The sequence below is a fragment of the Diceros bicornis genome, chromosome 1 (genome assembly GCF_020826845.1).
Source record: "Diceros bicornis minor isolate mBicDic1 chromosome 1, mDicBic1.mat.cur, whole genome shotgun sequence".
NCBI classification, from domain to species: domain Eukaryota; kingdom Metazoa; phylum Chordata; class Mammalia; order Perissodactyla; family Rhinocerotidae; genus Diceros; species Diceros bicornis.
The window spans coordinates 53,156,516-53,173,150 of NC_080740.1; the positions used below are offsets into that span (position 1 = coordinate 53,156,516).

Genomic DNA, 16,635 nt, shown 5'->3' on the forward strand with positions numbered 1-16,635 from the left:
CCTACTTTGCCTCATGGAATCCAACAAACCGATTCCAGTACAGAAACGTTCATCACAGCATTATTTCTGAACCAAAAACTGGAAACCATCTAAACATCCAACAGGAAAATAGCTCAATAAATTATGTAGCTATTAAGTGTTTTCAAAGAATATTAATATGGAAAATGCTCATGATTTGTTAGGTTAAAAAACAAGACACAAAACTCTGAGATCAAATTCACTTAAAAATAACATATATATATATGTATGTATGTATGAATTATATACACATTTATAGACCAACAGCTCAGATGCTTCTGTAAGACTCTGGCAGCAATTTTAATCAATGTACGAACTGATGCTCCAGAAGTCAGAGGCTACTTGACAGCAGCACTGGGACTTGGGTAGCAACGAACGTGCCAGCAGGAGGTGGCCAAGAACCCTAGATGCATTAAAGGGATGATCCTCCAAGATGAGGGAGCCTTCAACAGGAAGACAACAGGGAGGCCAGGATGCTAGAAAGCGCACATTGGTTTAGCTGCTTCACTTTTCTTTGCAATCCTAGTTTGCTACAGTTTTCAATAAACTTCAGCACCTAGCAGTAAATTGTACATAAAGTAGGATTTAGAAATGTAAGTGGGATTCATAGAGGCAGATTTCTACAGCTAAAAGGAACAAAAGCAAGCTAATCAGTAGAGCTTCCTCCCAGACGTAGCACTACCCCTCTGTCACCACCCAAATGAAGGACCGCATACCATCATTAAAATGAAACACACTTATAAAATCATGGATTTGTATCTTTGCCATTTATTTTTTTAAAATCTTATTCAAAATATTAAATAATTTCAGATATGAAAAAAACTACTGCAATAAAATAGTTCAGGTGTATTTCCATTGTGCTTCCCTTCCTTATTAGAACAGTAAACTGTCCACCCAAGAGAAATGACGGACCTGCTTCTTCCATCTCTACACAAAGCACATGCCCACTGGCTCACCCGGGCTATGTGAGTGGGTGGTGTTTAACGTATATTAGGGGTTACGTTTTCTAAAAAGTCGTAGTCACACTTATAAGTCAACCACGGTTCAAATCACATATTTACACATTGATCAATTCTTTATGATAAAAAGACAAGCTAAAATGAAATACAGTAAATAAATTTCCAGTTGCTGTAAAAAAAAAAAAAAAGGAAAAAGAAAAAACAAGTACAGGGAGAAAAAGCCAGTGTACACATATATCTTTTATGTATACAAACAACTTCAATCAGGTATAATTTTTATTTGAAAAACCTAGATACAATATTACTTAGGTGATAATGGCCCCTAAGATTTATTCAAACTTATGATGAAATAATAAAAGTGAACAAATCTGATATTATTTTAAACTCTGCACCTTGCTTGAAAGCTTGGAGGAATCTGTGCTACAATCAATTGCTAACTAAAAGCAATTGTACGTGTATTTAATATTTTACTACAATTTCTACCTCTAAATTTAGCTTAGTAATTCAAACCAAAAAATGGTATCTCTATACCATTTTCTCTATATCCACTGCAAACTGCAGAGTCTCTATTGCCAGAATTTCTAAACACATTTATTAATGTGTTACCTAAAATTGTGGTCAGAATGAGCAATACAATTATCTTAAATTATATTTAAATTATCCAAAAATATCCAAAACAATTTTCCCGGAAGAAAAAATGTTACTTATATGAAAAGCATTATTACATATATCCTTGTAGATTACTGTTGGAGAGCACAAAGAAAAGTGTGCTTAAAAAATAGTATTTGGATGGCAGAAAGAGAATCTGAGTCAGCAGTATTAGATATGTTAGAATTTAATTACAAGTTTGGGATCTTTTAAAAGAAGCATTACTAATACTTCCAGAAGAAGTACAATAAAGAAATCTAAAACAATAAAAAATAACAGGTAATGCTTAGCTCCACATTTTTGACATCTGATTGAATTCACTTCTAAAAATGTAGATGAAAAATTATACACTCCTTGTTTGTGACATTTAATTTCCAAAGCACCAAGGCAAAATAAAGAGAGACCCACCTCTCATTTAAGTACCAACTGCCTATGGCAAACATCTGCACGATATCATATAAAAAGTCAAGCAAATAAAATTACATAATAAGCAAACCCAAATAACAGTGCTTTAAAAAATATAGTCATTGGTAATCTTCAGAGAAGGCATCGCTTCATTAACATTCTGGTCTAGACGATGATATTCCACTGTTTTGGAACAAAGACCATCACGCCATTTCCTGCTTTGAACCAGAAGAAAAATCTGGAATAAAACAAAATAAATTAGATAGGCAAAAGAGAAAATGGAGGATATGCTAAAAGTTTTTATAAGAAGTGAAAGATCTCTCTCCTAGGTTCCCAAATACAAAAAGTAAAATATCAACAACAACAAAAGGGATTTTTTTGTTTTCCATCTTGTAAACAAGGCTAGACAGTGCTTTTCAAATTTCAATGTACATAGGAGTGCTTGTTAAAGACTGATTCCTGGGCTCTATCTTCAGAGATGACTTAGTAGGTTGCAGTGGAGCCTGGGAACCTACCTGTTTAACAAGTCCCATAAGTGTTTATAATAGAGATGGCCCAACACTAAACACTGGGATAGAATATCTCTGGTATTCACAATTTTGTCCACCTACAAATATTTACAAAGCTAGTGATAGACCACTAAACCACAAATAACCAAAAGGGTTGGTTTGCTTGTTTTCTAACTCAAAACCACAAACAAGATATTAGAATCACAGATTCTCAAAGCCAGAAGACAATCTGAAATTATCTGGTCCAGTTTTGTCATTTCTCAAAGAAAATCAAGGCCCCAAAGGAAGATGGCTTGGCAGGAATCACAAAGCAAGTTACAACCAAGTCAAAAACTGAGATTTCCTGACCAGTAAGTATTAAAAAGGACACTGTTTCATTTCCCTTTAAGTGTTTGAAAAGCTTAACTATTCAGCTCTCAGACTATGCGGTGCCAGGATGCACCCTCACACGAAATTACCCATCCAGTCCTATTCATGCCTCCTTTGCCTCATGTAACCCACAAACCAATTCCAGTACAGAAACGTTCATCACGATATTATATCTGAACCAAAAATTGGAAACCATCTAAATGTTCAACAGGAAAATAGCTAAATAAATTATGTAGCTATTAAATCATGTTTTTAAAGAATATTAATGATATGAAAAATGTTCATGGTAGGTAAGAAGACACAAAACTCTATATGAAATCAAATTCATTTAAAAATTATAACATACACATATGTCTGCATTATATACATATTTATAGACCAGAAATATACCAAAATGTTAACAATGCTCAGATTTGGATGGTAGCTTAAATTTTTTCTATACATTTCTGTGTTTTCTGAATTCCCTAAAATAAACATGTAATACTTTTACAACCATGAAAAAAGTTATTAAAATGTCATTAAGTTCGATGCTTAATAAATTGAAAGAATTAAATTAACAATCTTTCTTTCCAAGTATTCCCATGGAAGTAGCAATGCTAAATTAAGATATAAAACCTTTTTTTAAAAACCCACTGAGCTTCAGTTTTGCTCATTAAAAATTAATCTTTTTTTTGAAGCATATACAGTAAAGCATTCTGTCTGTACCTTGTTACAATATACCATAGATTTATAAACTGATTAGACATCTCGATATTTTACCATCAATTTAAACTTGACTAAAAAAGAAAATACTCTGAATCATCAAAAGCATTAATAATATAACTGAGATAATAAAGGTCAACAAGAGGGGCTTAAAAATGCCAAACTTACCTTCCTTTTATTGTGATATGTAATGTAAACAACAGCAATACAAAAAGCAAAAATAATAAGATGAAAAAAGAAATGGCTATCTTCCTCTTCTATATTTGAGGATGGGGGCTTAAAAGATCTCACTGACTGTTCGATTTCCATGTAGCCCCTATTTTCTTCCAAGCCCTCACTGGATTCATCATCCCTGGGGCTGGTGGTCCAGTCATAGTCTGCTTCTCCATAATCTCCATTGTCCAGAGTGTCTTTGGCAGTGGACGGAGAACTATTCAGCATGAGAAGATCCTCCTCCTCTATGCTAGGATCTTCATTGTTTTCACCTTCCTCTTGGGACAGAGAAGGAGTAGGTGAGGGATGAGGGGCCACAGATGCCCCTCCACTTTTCTCTGTACTAGTTGTGGGAGAGAGGGTGGTGCTGATTTGCAGATTAGAAGGTTTGGTTTGGTTTTCATGTGTTAAAGTATTCATATCTGGAGTAGAAACATCTAGATGGAGTTCAGGTTGGCTTGGCAAATTCATCTCTGGTACAGCTAAAATAAGCAAATAAAGAACATTAAACTGAAATCTCCAACTTTATCTCCACCAAGATAGAAGCATATTTACCTAGATTTTTCACTATGCATTTCTCTCTGCTAAATTCCTATAAGCTTCTCTTGAGAATTATTAATAAGTTTCAATAGCCAGCAGTTACATTTCTTCTTAGTCAATTATTCATCAGATAACAATTGCTTTGCCAGATAGTAACAACTTAAGCAGCATAAAAGACCTACTGCATTCTATAGCCTGCCACCAAAAGAAAAAGAAAAGAAAGAACAGAGAGGGGCCTGCCTGTAGGTCACAATGGCAGTCTACACAAGGCTCTTACCATCCCCTTTGTTTTCATTTGACAAAGAGGTTGGATTTCAGTAATCTTTGCCCAGACTCCACCCTATCCCCAAACAGAAAGATAAGTGGCTGATCCTAGCTCAAGTAGGTCACAAACTAGATATGAAATTTGAATCTAAATATTTTCAACACAGTACAACAAATTCAAGAGAAGCTGCAGAGAAGTGAGCTATAGGCAGCATTTCTAAGTTATACTAGAACTGGAAGTCTCTCTTTCCCAAATTTAAAAAAAAAAAAAAGTATTCTTAGGGAAAAAAAAAAGTATTCTTAGTTTCTAAAGGAAAAGATTAGAAACTGGAACTTGAAAAGTAAGTGTGAACTAGACTATTTTAAATATTGGGAAAGGCAACCCAAGTATGGGAATGACACCAAATACATACAAGCTCTTACTTCCTTATGCTCCTACCCACTCAGCATGGTTTACTAAAGCGAAGGTTCAATTAGTCACAGAAGTAACTCTATATACCAAAAGTTCAGAGGAATCCCTGTCAAAACTTAACATTGTTTCTAATTTATAATGTAATGTAGTATCTGTTGAAGAACTTCAAGAATATCCATTATACTTTAAAAACAAAAGAACTGTTATATGAGATCTAAAAATACACAGATAATATTTTAAAGTCTATCAAATTAAAATATTTTAAAAGGGATAATATTAAACCAAATCATTCCCGGGCCTTCACAAACATGCATGCCTGCACACAAATTAACAATCTAACAGACAAGTCTTTGTTTGTTTATGTGAATATACTCTGGCTTGTGTAGCATAGTTGACATCTACTTCTTGTAGAAAAAATAAATAGCGAGTCTCAATGGGACTGAATAGAATCTCTCAGAAAAAATAATTTAGTAAATCAGTAAAAATTTAGTAAATTAGTAAAATTCTCTTAAAAATTCTCACCAGTTGGTTCCTTGAAATTTTTCACTAGAAGAAAATAAACACGGCTTATAATTGAGTACATTATTGAGTACGTTATTCAGAAGACTATTAATAGGAATTTCTTAAAAGAATTTTTACATTTATCACCTCAACTTAGTTATGATTCAGACACTTATAAATTACTATTTCTCTGATATATTTAATTTTCCTGCCAAAGTGTCGGAAAACATTTTAAAATAAAATTTTAAAAAACTTCGAGCCCATTAACTAACCTTGACTTTTTTAAAATTTGTTTTTCTATGCTTAACTTTTGGAATAATCATATTTAAAGGATACAAGCTGAAAGGGGTGGGAATGATTATAATTTGTCCCTATCGCCCAACCCCTCCACTGTGCCCTCTAGAATTCAGTCAGTCATAAGCAAATCCTTCTATCATCCTTCACTTTTGCGTTATAACTAAAACCTGGATCTCCCTTAAGGACACACTGTCCCTGCAGCCCTTTTCATTAACAGCTATTTTTCTCCCATATCCTTGCACCACTGAGTCTGGAGGAGGGGGAACTATTCTCCTGGGGAGGGAGGGAGCCTCTCCCAGACCATTTTCCCATTCCTCTCCCTAAATGCCCCCAGCCTTACTCTCCTGTCATCAGCTGTCACCCACTAACCTTTGTCCACCAACTCCCGGGTCATGGTCCCTATTTCTCAATGATTTTAGCTCCTGGCTCTAGAGTTCACTCTACTTCACTACTCTTGTCTTGATTTCAAAATCCTTGACCTCCTTTCTTCTGATGAGCCAGCTCTCCCCTTTACCTTCACCTCTCATTCCCACGGTCCTCACCTATCATCACAACTCTTCCACAATCTCAATTTCATACATCCCCCTTGCTGACACGACCTCCCATCCTTCGAATTCATTCCCTGGTATTCTGAATCCATCAGGGCCTACAATTTTCTGATCCTACCACCTTTTGGGTCCCTCATGGCCACCACCCCACTCTCACCCAATACACTCTCTTCCCTCTCTACCCAGATTCAGTTCTGTGGTCAGCCATTATCCCTCTCTTACATATAACTTCAATCCCCTTCCCGCTTGCTCACTCTGTCCCACTTACTTGGCAAGGCTACCTCCTAAGTTAAATCAAACTCGCTGACTACTCCCCATCTGCACCAAGCAGCTGAACATGGCTGGAAATAAATACATAACCATGCCACTGTTTTTATTTCATTTTAAATTCAATGCCAAAAATTCAGGTGTATATGTAATGCTGTTGGCAATTATACTGTATTTTCCTAGTCCATTCACCCTCCTACACCCTTAGGAGGCCATTCACATCTCCCTCTGTCCTCAAATTGCCAAACCTTCTCTACTGTCCTCATTTTCAACTGATGACATCATTTCCTAACTTCTGTGAGAAAAATGAAGCCATCAGAAGAGAACTCCCACGAACTACCAAAACTCTAGACTCATAAATCCAACTCTTACTTGACATGTATAACGTTCAAGTTAACATATTCAAAATGAATTCTGACTTTGGCTTCCAGGAAGATGGAGTAGACATACTTCTCCCTATTCCTCCCACTAAAAACAACTAAAAAAACTGCATATTGTATATAAAATAACCTAAGAAAATTCAAAAAGGTGGAGAGAATAAGGCAGAGCAGTTAGAGACCTTAGGACCTGAGAAATGACACAGCGGTGACTTTCTTGGATTTTCTTTTTATCTCGTGTATTCCAGACTTGGAGCTGAAGAAGCCAGCAACCTGGGAACACCAAGGGGTACCAACAAAAAGGGCCCCCCCCAAAAGCCTGCTCTCTCTGGCCAAAAGATCAAGAGAGAGGCAGCCTAGCAAGAAAGAAAACTTTTAGACAATGGCTGCTCTACTCCAGGCAAACACCACAGAAAAAACCATGGCTCCACTCACATTCACACCAGCAAAAGCTGAGATTTCCAACCTCACCAGGCTGTAACGAGGTGCCCCTTCCCCACTACAGTGGGGTGGTGTCAGAGGAGGCCCAGTGGAAAGACAAGACTTTAACTACTGCCCAGCAGTAATGAGGCCACCCCCACCACTATGTCAGTGCAGACCATGAGGGGAGCCAGAAGTCCCACCCCTGCCCAGAAGTAACAATGACCACCTCCCTTCAGGTGTCAACAGAGATCAAATTGACCCTAGATTTCTACTTCTACCTGGCAGTAATGTGCAGCAACACCCCAGTCTCCTGCCAGAGCAATGCCATAAAAAACCAACTAAAAAAGAAAGTTTAGATAAGACGAGAGTCTTAAAAACACAAACTACCACAACTTACCCAATATGAAACATATCATTTGAACAGCCCTATAACTATTAAGGAAATTGAATTCTTAATTTTAAAACTCCCAAAAAATAAATCTCCAATCCCAGATGGTTTCACTGGAGAATTCTACCAAATGTTTAAAGAAGAATTAACACCAGTTCTACACAATCTCTTCCAGAGAACATAAGAAGAGGGAAGACTTCTCAATTCATTTTATGAAGCTGGTATTATTATCCTGATACCAAAACCAAAGACTACAGAAAAAGAAAACTACAGACTGATATCTTTCATGAACATAGATGCAAAAATCCTTAACAAAATATTAGCAAATAGCAATCGGCAATATATAAAAAGAATGATATTCCATGAACAGTGAGGTTTATTCCACGGATGCAAAACTGGCTCAATATTCAAAAATCAATCAACGTAATCCACCATATTAACAAGCTAAATGAACCTTGACCTAAGTCTTACACTTTACACAAAAATTAACTAAAAATGGATCACAAATTTAAATGTAAAATTATAAAGCTTTTAGAAAAAGACATAAGAAAAAACCTTTGGAATCTAGGACTAGGCAACAAATTCTCAGACCTGACATCAATAACACAATACATAAAAGGAAAAATTCATAAATTGGATTCCATCAAAATTAAAAATTTTTGCTCCATGAAAGACCTGCCTGTGAGGATGAAAACACAAGCCACAAAGTGGGAGAAATATCTGTAAGCCCCATACCCAACAAAGGACTACTATCTAGAATAAAGAACTCTGAAAACTCAAAAGTAAAAAGGCAAACAATCCATTAGAACATAGGCAAAGACACAAAGAGACATTTCATCAAAGGGAATATACAGATGGCAAATAAGCACATGAAAGATATTAGCCATTGGGAAAATGCAAATTAAAACCACAATGAGCTATCACTACAAACCTATCAGAATTCTAGTAAAATGGGTATCAGAATGGGTAAAATAAAAAATAATGACAACACCAAATGTTGGAAAGGATGCAGAGAAATCGTATCACTCATATGTTTCTGGTGGTAAATGTAAAATAGGACAACCAGCCAGAAAACAGTCTGGCAGTTCCTTAGAAAACTAAATATGCAACTACCATATGACCCAGCAAATGCACTCCTGGGCATTTATCCCAGAGAAATGAAAACTTACATTCACGCAAAAAATCTGTACGTGAATGTTTACAGCAGCTTTATTCATAATAGTCAAAAACTGAAACAACCCAGACGTCCTTCAATAGATGAATGGTTAAACAAAGTGTAGTACATCCATACCATGGATTATTACTCAGCAATAAAAAGGAACAAACTATTGACAAATGAAGTGACTTGGATAAATCCCCAGAGAATTATGCTAGGTGAAAAAAGCCAATCCCAAAAAGTTACATACCGTATGATTCCATTTATATCACATTCTCAAAATGACAAAACTAGAGAAATAAAAAACAGATTAGTGGGGGTTGCCAGGATTTCAGGAGGGAGTGGGAACAGAAGGGAAGTGGGGGGTACCACAAAAGGGCAACACGAGAGGTCCTTATGGTGACAGAAATGCTCTGTATCTTGATTGTAAGAATGTCAGTATCCTGGTTGTGATACTGTACTACAGTTGTGCAAGATGTTACCATTGGGGAAAACTAAGTAAAGAGTACACAGGATCTCTGTGTTATTCTTACAACTACAAGTGAATCTACAACTATTTCAAATAAAAAGTTTAATTTAAAGAAATGCATCATTACTTCCCATGTCAAAAAGAAAGAAAAAAATACTTACTCTACCTACAGTCTCCCTCTCAGTTAATGGCAACTCCATTTTTCTAGTTAAGCCAAAAACCTTGAAGTCATCATTTTCTTAACACCCCACATCCAATCTGTTACTCTACTTTCCAAATACATGCAGAATTTGAAAACTTTTCACCCCTAGGCCAAGCCACCACCATCTCACCTGGATTATTACAGTAGCCTTCTAAATGACCTGCCTGCTTCTACCATAACCCATACTGTCCACTCTCAATACAACAGCCAGAGTCATCCTGTAAAAACTTAAGTTAAATGATGTTACTCCTCTGCTTAAAACCTTCTGAGAGCTCTCCATTTCTCTCAAAAGTGAAATTCAGTCTTTCTAAGAGCCTATAAGATCCTACACGATCTGGCTCCCATTACCTCGATCTCATCATCTCTTACTAATCTCCCTAACTACTCTATCCCCTCTGCCTACTTAACAGATAGCAAGCATTCAATAGATATTTACTAATTATGATCTTGACCCAACTCACACCACAAATCCTACACCGCTTCTCAAGTAGCATCTTTGCACCTACTGCACCCTCTGAAAAGCCTTTCCTATAGCTCTCAGCCAGGCAAAACCCCACTCGTTCTTCTAAGGATCTCTCCCATGTCATCCTATTTGTTGTTGTAACTCCAATACCACGCACGAAGTAGAAGTAGAATTAATAAGTATTGTTCAAGGAGTAAAAACGTGCAAGTAATATACAAGAAACCCAACTAAAAATTCATCTGAAACATCTGATGCAAATTAGATCAATCTCCTGAACCTCTCCTCCTTCAAAGGAGAGAAGTTGATCCAGTCAGATATGAAGAGTATTCAGAACAAAGTGATAACTCTGACTTTATGGATTTAATTGTTGAGCTTCTACAAATATGTATATTACTTTAGACTTCTAAATGTTCCATTTCTAACCTTTCCTATTTGATATTCCTCTCTAGTTAACACTTAACATTTTAAAAATAAAACTCTAAATTTAATTCTCTCCTAGTGGTCCCTTTAAAAAACTGCCTTAAATTAAACTATATTGATATTTCTCAAACAAGAATGCAGAGGACCCTGAGAATTCATTCACACACTAGAATGGGAAACATTGCCTTAAAAATTAAATGCATCACACTTTAAATTTTGGATGAGCAATATGATGGCAAATGTAGAAAGTGGGCACTTTTTTTTTTCTTTTTGCTGAGGAAGATTCGCCCTGAGCTAACATCTGTGCCAATCTTCCTCTATTTTGTATGTGGGTCACTGCCACAGCATGGCCGCCTATGAGTGGTGTAGGTCCACACCCGGGAACTGAACCCAGGACACCACATCAGTGCGGGCTGAACTTAACCACTAGGCCACAGGGCTGGCCACCAGAAAGTAGGCACTTTTGAAACAGCATGGCAAGACTTGGTCATAAGGTGATCATGCAGTGATCCAAAATAATGCTTCTATTATATTTTTTTAGACTTTAACAACACAAAAACATAAAACTTAAAAATTCTTACAGATTGTCAAGAATACACCCAAGCACTGAAATTTTAAGAAACCTAATATGGAACAAGTTTAAATAAATTCAATGTGGTAACTTTTAAACTTTCTATGCTTACATGAAGTCTGGAACTCAACAGAAACTATCTAGACTTTAATTTTCTTATTACAAGAGTAATTACTTTGAAATCACTCTACCATAAGGCACGCTTACAAAAAACACTTACATTACCCAAAGCTTTACAAATGCTACACTATACTGCAACGGAGCTGCTTTCCCTATTAAATGTATATGTTAGTTTTCATTTAAGTTATTTTCAGTAGAGAATAATCTGAATTTAAAATTGGTATATATAAAGACTTAATAAAAAAGAAAGATTCCCTAAAATGTTCCAGCATAGTCAGAGCAATATTTATGGGGCTCTAACAAATAAAAACAGAGACAAGAGGACACTTTAATACTCCACATTCCCCCTCACTTACCCCTCATCACAAGATTTTCAATCATCTCTTAGGCAGAAAAGTTCTTTCTGAAACTACAGTTGCCAGCTATATATCCCCCAAACTCTATATCTTAAGCATTCCAGCAAGAAATATAAATGTTTAAATGTCAGTTTTTTCCTTACATGATTAAATGACCAAAACAATCATGATACTTAAGTATTTTAGGAACAGTAATATCTGCATCAACCAGGGAAAAGCCTCATAATATTTTACTAATGATGAAACAGCCTTGGGAAAATGGACCACAGTCCCTCCCCACAGACCTACAAACACTTCTGGGAGGGTGGTCCAGTTGCCCTGCCCTCAGTGCTGCTGGGGAAACCTAAGTAAGTAACCACACCACTGTAGAAGAGGAAGTACGGCCACACAACTCCTGTTGGCAAATAAGAGAACACTATCCGGTCCACACTGTTTTTCATCTGAATACTCAAAAAGGATTTAGAGAGAAAAGCAGGATTGTGTCTTGGCCTGAAAGAACAAAGGGACTACTAAACAAGATATAGCTTAATCATTATGAGCTCTTATTAGTGGATTTGTTCCCCACTAATAAGTCTCAGACCCTGGTTTACAGATTTCCTCATTCCTCAATTAAGACTTCAATATCTTGATTCACAATGTAACATTTCTAAGAAAAGAAATACTTAATTACGCAGTATTATTCACAATAGCCAAGATATGGAAACAACCTAAGTGGCCATTGACAGATGAATGGATAAAGAAGTTGTGGGGTATATATATATATAATGGAATATTATTTAGCCATAAAAAAGAATGGAATCTTGCCATTTTCATCAACACAGATGCACCTTGAGGGCATTATGCTAAGTGCAATAAGTCAGAGAATAGCAAAAACTGTATGATATCACTAATATGTGGAATCTAAAAAAACCAAAACAAACAAATCAAAACAAAACACAAACAAAAAAGCCAAGCTCATAGATAGAGACAACAGATTGGTGGTTGTCAAAGGAAAGAACTGGGGGGGGGGGGGGGGGGGACGAGTAAAGGGAGTCAAAAGGTACAAACTTCCAGTTGTAAAATAAATAAGTCACAGGGATGTACTGTGCAGCATGCTGACTATAGTTAATAATACTGTACTGCACATTTGAAAGTTGCTAAGAGAGTAAATCTTAGAAGTACTCATTACAAGAAACAAAAATTTTGTAACTATGTATGTTAACGGACGGTAACTAGACTTATTATGGAGATTAGTTTGCAGTGTATACAAACATTGAATCATTATGTTGTACACCTGAAACTAATATAATAAGTCAATTATACCTCAACAAAAACTAAAATAAAATTTTTTTTAAATTAAAAAGAAAAAAAAGAAATAATCAAATCCTACGGATCCATTAGAATGAAACAGGGTTGTCCGGTTAACCCAGGACACAGGGAAAGGGGATCAGGTCTACAAACAATCTCCCTTGTTCCGAAACTCCTCTCCTCCTCCCAAGCCGCTCAGGAGCCCAAAGCCCCAGCATTTTAGTTCTTTACTAAGTACCAGAACCCTCCAGACCTCAGAGATGCACTAGCACCTGAAGCAAGTTCTCTCTCCTTCACTTTTGCTCTCCGAAATATTCCATCAGCTCAGCCTGGTCACTGCCGCTGCCCACCTTCGTCCTTACCACTGATCTCACTCGTTCTGGAAAGACCCCATCCTCCCTTGGCCCTGCTAGACCCCTGGGTGCCCCCTCCCCACCCTGGGACCCTCTCTAGAGGGTCTAGGAGACCTCCTAACCTCGGCCATCTCCTCAGCACCTGCCTCCCCGTCTCCTCTTCTAGACCCTCCTAACTGCCCCCTCCAAGGAATTCTGGAGAACCCACCACCGCCATTCCCCGTGGCAACTCATTCTTCAAGACTCTAGACACCACCACCGCTCCTCCCCGCCCATCTACACACTCTGCTCCCTGGGTCCCTGCATCTCTCAACCCTGCTTCTCAGGCCTCTTAGAGACCCCACCTCCTTAGACCCCGTGAGACAGCCTACTCTCCCTCCTCGGGTCGTAGAGACCCTGCCCCACCTAGACCTCGCCATCTGCTCCGGACACTCGGAAGCGCCCTTTCCCTGGCCCAGCCTGTCTCCCGGCGCGCGCCGGGCCCTCCCCGTCTTCCCGCGCCCGCCCCGCCGCCGCGCCCCCTTTACCACTGGACATGGTGGAGGACGCAAGCAGGAGCGCCGGGACCAGCAGCCGCGCCACCCCGCCGGGGATCTGGATGCCCGGCCTGGGCGGCAGCTTCGCTTGCACCGGCCCCCTCATCTTCCTCTGGGCGACAGCGGCCATAACCGACTCGGCCCGGAGCCTGCGCTGTTGCTAGGATCTGCGTCATGACGTCAGACACCGCGTGAAGCATCGCGGCCCTGGGCATATACGTCCCAACGTGATGACGTCGCAGCCTGGAGTGGGGCGCTGAAAACCAGAATGAGGAGGGGTACTGGGTGTTGTTGCCGCAAAGAGGGGGTCTCCCGAAACCTGGCTGCGGGTTAAGGATGTAACTTGTAAGGTGTGAAGAGGGTCGGAGCGAGCCCCTCCTGCCTCCCACGTAGTGGGATACTATACAGCTAAGTATTTTAAAACATTTTTAAAAGGAAGATCCAACTGTGTAATAGACTGATCCTCAAAAGGAAGTAACTGCCCTCCCCGTCCCAAAGGCGAAGATAACACAATGGTAACAGTGGCCGTTACCTGGGTGGTGGAATTATAGGTAATTGTTTTATTTTTTATCTTCCTCCATAATTATTTATTACTTCAACAGATATTTAGCGCCTCTCCTTGTTTCAGTATACAGCAGTGAACAAAACGAACCCCCTACCTTTGTGGAGTTTATTAGGGAGACTAGAGTGTAAAATATACACTATATACAGTGGGAAAGGTATTATGGAGGAAAAGCAGGGAAGCGGGCTAAGAAGTAGGGGTGCAAACAGCTTCCACATTTCCTACAATAAGCTTCTGTTCCTTTTTAAATTTTGTAACTTAGAACAAAACCCCCAGTATATGAAAATGCAATTTAGAAACTTCCAGGAAGTTCCCTTAGGTCTTTGGTCTGTATGTTCTGTGAATGTTTCCTTAATAAACGTCTATAGGCTTTGAATCATAAAAGTTCCACTTGATTCACAGGAAAATCAGTGTGGCATGAAGCAAGACATTCATTGCACCCCCAGCTTCACCACTCTGGTCTCCAGGATTCCCTTAGAAGATTGCTGCTATCCCCCCAGAGACACAGCTGAGCTGCCTCTGAAGAAAGAGGGACCTGTGTTCTCCTGAATCTGGTTTCCCTTAACATTTATCTGGCCCTGGCGACAGCTCAGAAACTCACAAACTGTGTGGTTAAGAAAACTAAGAGGTCATTCATCTGTTCATTTCCCTAAGCCCACCACAAGCTCAGATAGACTGAATGGTGCCGTTATTGTTCAATGTCTTTAGTGTAGCCAGGATACAGTCTTCCCAAGGTCCCCCAGAGCTTTCCCTTCTGTGTGTACAGAAAGCACCACTCACTCAGTTTAACAAATAAGCCTCTCAATTCTAGCTTCTGTTTGTTGGGAGATTCAGACTTAAAATAGGCCTTTTTCTGTAATAAACACACCTTCAATCTTCTCTTCTTTGTCCACTTTGTTCCTTTGTCCCTATACCAGATTGTTTCAATTCTTACTGGTGAGATATAAACTCAAGGCATTTTGCACAATATTCCGACATGCTGCACACAACAGGCAGATAATATGTAAATGAGGAGGGAAATATTCCCTTACTCAGAGGGCCCTTTGTACATTTCAAAATACCTATTCTGTACCCGACATCTATCTGACTGGATGTACCCAACAACCATTACGTGCCAAACTCTCTGAACAAATACGTTGAAATAGCTGCAGGTCTTTATGAACCTGATGAGGACAGTGTGACAGAGGCCAGCAGGTTTTGGGTGATCAGTTACACAAAATGCTGAAAGGAACTCTGATACCTGTTTGGAATTATCACTTCCAAACATCCATAAAAAGGAATTCTGCCTAAAAACATGTCATTGAATAGAAAAAATATTCATATTTGTTGAAGCTGGATAATGTATATATAGAGTTTGATACTATTCATTCTACTTCCTAAATGTTTGAAATTTCCACAACCAGGTTTTTAAAAATAAAAATATATGGCAGAATTCTACAATGACCCATGCTTTTGTATGATCCCCTATCCTTGAGTGTGGGAGGGACCTGTGAATATTGAGATATAGTGACATCACTCCTGTAATTACGTTGTTTATATGGCACAGTTGACTTTAAGAATGGGAGATTATCCTCAGTGGGCCTGACCTAATCAGGTGAGACCTTAAAAGGGTTGGGACAGTTATAAAAGAAATGTTATGGGGATGTAATGTACAGCATGGTGACTATAATTAATGATACTGTTGTATATTTGAAAGTTGCTTAGAGAATGGAGCTTAAAAGTTATCACAAGAAAAATTGTTAACTGTGTGGTGATGGATGTTCATTAGACTTATCGTGGTGATCATTTTGCAATACATACAAATATTGAATCATTGTTATACACCTGAAACTAATGTTATATGTCAATTATATCTCAATAAAAAAATTAAAATTAAAAAAAAAACTTTTTAAAGGCGGTTTGGCCTTTTCCTGCAAGAGATTTGAAGTGTGAGAGGGATTTGACAGTGAGGCAGTTTTTCTGTCCCAGCTTTGAAGATGGAGGAGACCACTCAGCAAAGTATGCAGGTGGCCTCTATTTGCGGAGAGTGGCCCCTAGCTAATGGCAAGGAAATAGGGACCATTATTCTACAACCAAAAGGAAGTGAATTCTGCCACACCCACGTGAGCCTAGAAGAGGACCCCAAGCACCAGGGAACAGTCTGGTAGACATCCTAATTTCAGCATCGTAAGAACTTTAGCAGAGAGCCCAGCCACACCACGCTTGGACTTCTGACCAACAAACCTGTGAAACAAACAAATGAGCACTGTTTTAAGCCACTAAATTTGTGTTAATCTGTTATGCAGCAATAGAAAACTAAA

General features: G+C 38.3%; 1 protein-coding gene across 1 annotated transcript; it reads right to left on the minus strand.

Annotated features, from left to right (window-relative positions):
* Window positions 1-766: 766 nt before the first annotated feature.
* Window positions 767-13,932, minus strand: C1H5orf15 (chromosome 1 C5orf15 homolog). The gene is made up of 3 exons (XM_058540370.1): window positions 13,765-13,932; window positions 3,779-4,305; window positions 767-2,268 (listed from the first exon to the last, which is right to left on the minus strand). The coding sequence occupies exons 1-3, from the start codon at window positions 13,901-13,903 to the stop codon at window positions 2,137-2,139; spliced, it is 798 nt and encodes a 265-aa protein (XP_058396353.1). The 5' UTR covers window positions 13,904-13,932; the 3' UTR covers window positions 767-2,136.
* Window positions 13,933-16,635: the final 2,703 nt, after the last annotated feature.

Coding starts and splice junctions, on each gene's coding strand:
- C1H5orf15 (XM_058540370.1), bottom strand. CDS start 13,903: ATGGCCGCTGTCGCCCAGAGGAAGATGAGGGGGCCGGTGCAAGCGAAG. Junction 4,306..13,764: donor GTCCTCCACCATGTCCAGTG/GTAAAGGGGGCG, acceptor TGCTTATTTTAG/CTGTACCAGAGATGAATTTG. Junction 2,269..3,778: donor CATATCACAATAAAAGGAAG/GTAAGTTTGGCA, acceptor GTTTTATTCCAG/ATTTTTCTTCTGGTTCAAAG.